We start from the raw sequence: 7,817 nt of genomic DNA, 5'->3' as shown, positions 1-7,817 counted from the left end.
CCATTGCAAAGTTGATTCAAGCCTTTGAGATGTGAAGTAAATAATGTACAAGATGGCCAAAGCTGACAGGAGAAGTCACATTAGTTCCAGTATGGATTGTTCCTTGATAAATGTTCACTTATACTGCTTTTTTCATGTGGACAAATACAGAAGTAAATGATTTGACTTTTTATATTATGCTGTGTCAATTGGAGAAGATTCCATTGAACTGAAAAGTGGAACAGGTGTGTCTGAGTTTTGGTATTAAGAGCCATTGAGAGACAAGAAGTCAATGCCAAGTTAATTCCGTCTTTCCAGATGTTAATGAAATAATCTACACGATGGACTCAACAGACGGAAGAAGTCATATCCGTTCCAGTATGTAGTGTTCCTTGATACAGATTCACTTGTACTGTTTCTTTGTTAGGTGGGTAAAGGCAGAAAAACTGTCAGACTTCTATTCTACACTGTCCAATAGAAAATATTTCATTGTACTGGAACGGTGAAACAGAAGTAGTAGGGCTTTGGTATGGAAACCATTGGCATTAGGTGCCATTGAGAGATAAAATGTCAATGCCAATTGAACTCCAGCCTTCCAAACCTAAATGGAATAATCTACAAGATGGAATTAAAAAAGATAAGTCATATATTGTTCCAAGTTATATATTGTTCCAAAGATTCACTTGTACTGTTTATTTGTCAGGTGAACATAATAATACTAGAAACAGTCTGACTGCTTTTAGTTTGATGTTTCCCTTGGAGAAGATTATTACACTTTGTTCCTTGATGAAGATTCGCTTGTACTGTTTCTTTGTCAGGTAGACAAATACATAAAAAAGTCGGACTTCACCTAAGGAGAAGCAGAGGTGCAGCAGCAGAAGCAGGGGCAGGAACGGCAGAGGCAGACGCAGAAGCAGCACTAAAAGCAGGAGCAGAAGCAACAGGAAGAGCTGCATCAGAAGGAGTAGCATTAGAAAGAGCCGGATATGGAATATGTGCATAGTCAGGAGAAGGAACATGAGCATGGACAGGAACTGGAGTAGCTGAAGGAACAGCCGTAGTAGCAAGAACAGCAGGAGTAGGAGCAGCAGCAGCAGGAGAAGTGGCAGCAAAAGCAGAAGCAGTAGCATCATAAGAAGTATTAACAGGGGCAGTAGCAATAGCAGGAGCAAAAGCAGCAGCTGGATGAGCAGCATTCAGAAAGAGCAGGAGTAGAAGCAGCAGGAGCAACAACAATAGCAGCAGCATGATGGTGAGGAGCAGCAACAGTAATCTATTCTGTATACTTAGGGGATATTTCACAAATGGACTAAGTCTGACATGCTCTAGTTCTTTTTCCTTAATAAAGATTCCCTTTCTTTGTCAGGTGACTAATGCAGAAAAAAAACTTGACTTCTTTTGGTAAGAAGATATCTAGGAGGAGGAGCAGCAGCAGCAGTAGTTTATTCTGGATATGTAGGGGATATTCTAGTAATCGACTCAACGGAGTGAATAAGTCTGACATGCTCTAGTGTACTTGGTTGCTTAATGAAGATTTACTTGAACTGTTTCTAATGCCAGGTGGACAAATGCAAGAAAACTCTGCCTTCTTCTAATAAGAAGATGAGGAAGAGGAGCAACAACAACACCACCAGCAACAATAATCTATTCTAGATACCTAGAGGATATTCTATTAATGGAGTCAGCAGAGAGAAAACGTCTCACTTGCTCTATTATGCTTTGTTCCTTGATGAAGATTCGCTTGTACTGTTTCTTTGTCAGGTAGATAAATGCATAAAATAGTCTGACTTAACCTAATGAGAAGAAAAGGAGCAGCAACAGAAGCAGGAGCAGCAGCAGCAGCAGTAAGCAAGATAAGCAAGAGCAGTAGCAGCAATCTATTCTGAATACCTAGGGGAGTTTCCAATGCACTCAGCAAAGATAAGTCTCACTTGCTCTTGTATGCTTTGTTCCTTAGTGAAGAATCCCTTATACTTTTTCTTTGTTAGATGGACAAATGCAGGAAAAAAGTCTGACTTCATATAGTAAGGAGAAGAAGAGAAGAAGAGGAAGAGCAGCAGAAGCAGCAACAATAATGTATTTTGGATACCTAAGGGATATTCTGCTAAAGGAATTAGCAACGGAAAGAAGTCCCACTTGCTCTAGTATGCTTTGCTGCTTAAAGATTCTGTACTGTTTCTTTGTCAAGTGGAACAATGAAAAGAAAAAAAGCTTGACTTCTAGCCAAAATAATCTTCCAAGTATATGTAAACTTAAACTAAAAAAAATTACAAAAATATAAAAAAATAGAAACCCATAGAAAATAAAAAAGATGAAAAATTAGAAAAACGTAAAAACTTGAAAAATTCAATATAATATGAAACTAAAAATATAAAAAGAAATTATATAAAATTAAATGATCTAAAAAAGAATAGAGAAATACCAAAATAAACCACGATTGAAAACTTCAAATTCCTTGAAAATATAGAAACTATAAAAAAAAAAAATATGATTCCGCACTTGCTAATTACAATGATACGGTCCCTGGCCCCGATGGAATTCCAAACAGTCCCCTGTAACAATCTTTTTTTTATCTTGTAAAGGCATATGGCACTACATGGAGATATGGTTTACTTAAAACCATTCATAATTCTGGATTGATAGGAGAGCTACCATTGTTCATTCAAGCATTTGTTTCACGAATATTCTTGTTTCAAGTTAGTGTGGGCGAAACTCTGTCAGAGGAAATATCAGGAAAGACTTCCACAGAGTAGTATGTTAGTGTAACCTTATTTTTCTTAGCCATAAATAAGGTATCTTCTATCATTCCTTAAGATATTCTCTCAACCCTGTTATAGATGATCTCTATATACAATTTGCTGGAGCCAGAATAATAATGGCTGAGAGAGAACTGCCACTTCCCTTTGGCAAATTATCTATTGGGCTGACGTCACCGATGTGCACCATTTCCTCATTCCTTCTTAGGTTAAAATAAAAAAGTGGTGTATATCTAGGAAAACTTTAAGGGTTTGTGGCTATGAAATAAATATTTACATTGTATTATTACTAAAAATTTAATTTTCAATACCCCTCTGTGCCTTTTTTTTTTTTTTCAAAAAATGCTTTGATCTGTTATTATTCCTTTCCAGGTATTGACAGCAGCCCCTACACTCAGTAGGGAGTGTAAGGGAAGATTATCTAGCACACTATTGTATATGCATATAGAAAACAGAGTATCTGTCTAATACTGCTCATAACAATTATGAATGTAGAATATTTCCTGTTACCAGTCTGTACTAGTCTGTGATGCTGTTCTATATCCATATAACTTTCCTGGAACTAGAAGTAAGCTACTGTGTTGCTATTTGAGAGTGTGTCATAAACATTAATAGTTAACAGGAGCTATTGAAATGGCATATCTGGTCAGAGGCCCAAGAAGTGAATTCCGAAGTTAGGAAGAGACTGGCTGATCGAGGTTAGCCTGAATTCAGACTTATTCTAAACCCCTTCCAAGAGTGAGATACTTAGGTTATACTGTTGTTGACAAACTTGTCGAGACATTGTTATTGCACAGCAGCGTATGCGGCCGTACTGTTGAAAATTATATAAATTTTAAGTGACTTTGCAGCTTTGAAGGGATAGCATTGATTCAGGGAAAATTTTTGTAGTACTGTATTTTCAAAGATTTATATTTTCTTATGGGTGGTTGGTTTGAGATGGTTTAGTAAACCTGAGTGTCCAGTATGTGAATAATTTTCTATTTTTATTCAAAATTTGTTCAACTTGTTACCCTGATGCTGAATTGTAAAGGAATACTAATGTTTAGGTGTTCATAATAGTTTTTATTTAATTTGCTTTGTTTAATCTTCAAATAAATATTTTTTTTGCTTGTTTTTATGAATATAGCATTTCATTTCAGAACATCTCACCACAGTGTCTTTTCCTCAGCCACTGTTTTTTAATCTCATAAGTACTGTAATTTATCATAATTCTTTCCTCCGACACTGTGTCCCATTATTAACTAATAAATATTCCCTTTCACCTAATGTTCTTATACATTTATTTATAATCCAGCTAGCCCAATGAAAGGTATGATAAAAAGCAAGATTCTAGCTGGGTCCCCTTGCCCAGTATAAATCAAGGGGTGGTGCCCAGAGCTCCATTCTCTTGACCTGTTACTTAGGTTTTTTGGGTATTCCACCGTTGAATATTTGTTGTGTAGTGAACGTCGGGTTGTAGTCGGCATTCGGACACTAGGCAGTTCGGGTGCTACCTCTGGCCACAGTCCGCAAACCACTACATAATTTTTGGTGCCCAGACCCGGAAAACACCAACCTTTAGATATGGCATCATCCAGTAAACGCCGAAAGGCTAAGAAGAGCCTGAGCCACGATGTGGCAAGTCTGGTCCAGATTTTCGGTGACCTGACAACTCAGGTCAAGTCCCTGACACTTGAAGTAGCGGCCCTGAAGAGCGTGGAGCCGTCACCAACGTGCCACGTTGCCACTGGGGTCACAACCACAGTGACCACCAGTGCTCCTTTTACATCCCCAGCTTGGCCAAATTACAATGGTCTGGCAATTCCAGTGACTGGAGCAGAGCCACTGATTGAAGGTCTCCAGCCCCTTCCAGGGTTCACACCGTTAATCCCCTCTCTACCATGTTTCTGGGAGTCTCCTGTCCCAAGTGGACTGCTTGCTTCCTCGCCTGTTCTGGCACCAGAGCCTGCAGCCAGTGGACTAGGGGAGCAGTTTCTGGACAATCCGGCTGGAGCCAGTAGGCCAGAAAAGGCTTCAGCAGCTACCGCTGAGGCAGTTCTTGGCAAGACAGGGGCTATCCCAAAGTGGAGACGCCAGGCCAAGGAAAGAGCCAGACCAGCCATACCCGAAATGACGATGTCCAAGGAGTCAACCAGCGACGATTCTGGCAGCGAGACTTCTGGAGACACTTCCAGTTCCTGTCTCAGTGTCAGCTCAGCTGACAAAGTCTCCACCAACCACGTCCAGTCCCTCCAGACAGAACGCAGTCTGTCTGATCTGCTTAAGGTCCTCGACTCCAGGAGGAACCCCAAGCCTGGAATCTTCCAGCTGGAAAATGGCCAGAGTTTTGCCCGATTTCTGAGGGATTTCGAGGCCTACTGTGCTAGTAAATATACCGCAGGAAGCTCTGACCAGTGGACTATTGACCTTGGAAAATTCCAGAAGGGAGAAATTCATGAGGCGTTCTCAGCCATGGGGGGTCCCGAGATCTCATACCATTTCATGAAGGAACGCCTTCTCGACTGGTGCCGAGAAGCCCGAGAGAGGCTTGATGCTGGCAGGAAGGCTCGGTTCAGCAGTGCAACCTGTGGCGAGGGCAAACTGCTGAAAATTTACGCCGTCCGGCTGGCCTCCCTGTACAGGTTGGCCTATCCCCGCCGAAGTTTGGACCGGAGGGAGCTTAGGTGGAAGCTCCTCAGAACTGTTCTGAGCAGAGCTGAGAGTTGGCTGGAACAGTCTCTGGCCACCATTAATGTCTCCGCTGGCCGTCAGGCCACTTGGCAGGATGTTCTACACCTGTTGAGTGTTCTCAAAGAGGCATCCCGTCAGTGAAGCCAGAAGGCAGAGGATTTGGCCATCAGTCGTGTTGGACAGTCATGCCACGGCTCGTATGCCGACAGGGTTGCATGGCTGCCCCCAGCCGTTCACCTGGACCTGACAGAGTGAATTTACGCACTCCTCCTCGACCTGTCCCCAAACCTGCACCTGTGAAAGTACGCCTGCCGCCATCGCGCACCCCGGATATATCTCAATTCCAGAGGAGGTACTGTGCCTGGTGCCGAAAACCAGCGCACTTTGTGGATGAGTGTCGCAGACGCCTCAACCTCTGCCTACGTTGTGGCTCGTCTAACCATCATGTGGCACAGTGTGGACGACAGGCTCTGGTTATAAACATCACCGGTCCAGAACACAGCTAATGCCTGCAACCCTGGGAGGGAGACTACCTCTGTCCAGACTCCTTCAAGGTGGAGAGCAGTACCGGTGAATGCTACTCCAACCCCGTCGTCCTATTCTGGATCAACCAGTAGCCGGGAGACCCGAAGTGGGAGTGAGTCCAGTGCTACTTCTCGGACTGTGGGGAAGAAGAAGAAGAGGAGCAAGAAGGCAAAGCCCAGGAAGTCAAGAACTGAGGAGTATCATAGGGCTTTAAACACCAGGCCTTCGATGTAAAAGATGGGGCTACATCGAATGAGGGTGTGAGTGCTAGGGTGCATGCTCCTAGTATTCCGGGGGCAGCCTCGGAAATCTCGATTTCCAAGGTTACCCCTCAACCTGAAAAGGTCAGTGCACCTCCAATGGATCTTTCAGGTTTGCCCAGTGATAACCTGTCCTCGGCCCAGTCGAGAGCTTCTCCAACTGACTCCTCCAGGGAGAAAGCAGAAACTGAGGCAGTAATGAAAACCCTTCGTAGGGTTAACCTGGCGCAGTTGGCTCCTGTACCACTCATGGTTGTCCCAGTGACCATGTCTGAGTTTCCATCGGGAGTGTTGGATGCTCTCATTGACTCCGGAGCATAGGTCAACCTCTTGTCATCGACAGTAGTACAGGATTACCAGCTGCAAATGGTACCCAACACCATTGGTCTGAAGGGTTTTTGGCAAACAGGACCTAAGACCCTAGGTACTGTACTGTTGACCCCTATACTGCATGGAATGACATTCGCCCCGGGTGTGTTCCATGTAGTGCCTTCAGGGACTATGGCTGAGCACGTAGTGTTTGGTTATCAGTTCTTGAGAGCAAATGGGGTGATAGTTGACGGAGCCCGAAATCGGCTGAGCGTTGGCAGTACTCCCCAAGAGCCTTTTTGGGAGTATTATGTCCCGATACGTGGAGCCTGTTGTCAGTAAGGGCTTTACGCACTTGAGGTCCACGCAGCCGATTCAATGAGGATTGCCAGTATTGAGCCAGTACTTGTTCCAGTTAGTGTTAACTTTCCTAATGGACTTGACACGTCTTTTAGGTGCCCTGCTTATCCGACCAACTGTTGGCCGTAAATGTATTATGATGGCGACATAATAACCCCTGGTCTGTAGAGGAAATTTACAGCAATTCCTGGCATCCTCGAACTGAAAGATGGAAAAACCTCAGTTTTAATCAAGGTTTCATCTGAAGAAACTGCCAAGATCAAGAAGGGCGATCTCTTGGGGAAGGTGTTCACCATGGCAATGGTGGATGCTCCTCTATCCTGCCTGATAGCACAGGAGTGTGACCTGACTCCTGAACCGAGTGTATTGGAAGAGATAGACAATCTGTTTATCTCCGACGAACTGGACTCTTCTCAGAAGGACCAGTTCTGTCAAATGCTTCGACGTCATCTTCCAGTTATCAGTACTGGTGATCATGATGTGGGAGAGTGCTCAAGCACACCAATATGCATACACCTGTATGACGAGACGCCCATTTATCAGAGAGTTCGACGGTTTGCCAAACCCGTCGCCGACGCCATTGAGGAACAGTGCAAGGAGTTGCATGAACAGGGTATTATTGAACCCAGCATCTCTCCTTGGTCTTCACCCATTGTTCCAGTCCGGAAAAAGGGCAATAGTATACGGTTGTGTGTGGACTACCGTAGACTGAATAAGGTGACTGTCTCTGATAATTTCCCGATGCCTAACATGGCCGATTCCGTATTTGGAATTCAATGAGTCATATACTTTACAACCCTTGACCTGGTTTGTGGATACTACCAGTTACCGTTGGCAGAGGACAGTAAGGAATACGTGGGTTTCTCTACCACCTTTGGACACTGGCAGTTCAGACGCTTATCGTTTGGACTGAAAAATGCACCTGCAGTGTTCCAGAGAGAAATGCAGAGTATTC

The 7,817-nt window shown here is 43.6% G+C and overlaps 1 protein-coding gene across 1 annotated transcript; it reads right to left on the bottom strand.

Moving 5' to 3' along the window:
- Positions 1 to 825: 825 nt before the first annotated feature.
- Positions 826 to 1,227, bottom strand: LOC137656538 (uncharacterized). The gene has a single exon (XM_068390710.1). The coding sequence runs from the start codon at positions 1,225 to 1,227 to the stop codon at positions 826 to 828; it is 402 nt and encodes a 133-aa protein (XP_068246811.1).
- Between the last annotated feature and the right edge of the window lie 6,590 nt (positions 1,228 to 7,817).

The sequence above is a fragment of the Palaemon carinicauda genome, chromosome 17 (assembly GCF_036898095.1).
Source record: "Palaemon carinicauda isolate YSFRI2023 chromosome 17, ASM3689809v2, whole genome shotgun sequence".
Taxonomy (NCBI): domain Eukaryota; kingdom Metazoa; phylum Arthropoda; class Malacostraca; order Decapoda; family Palaemonidae; genus Palaemon; species Palaemon carinicauda.
The sequence above is the reverse complement of the archived record's forward strand: the minus strand, read 5'-3'. Positions and strand labels throughout refer to the sequence as shown.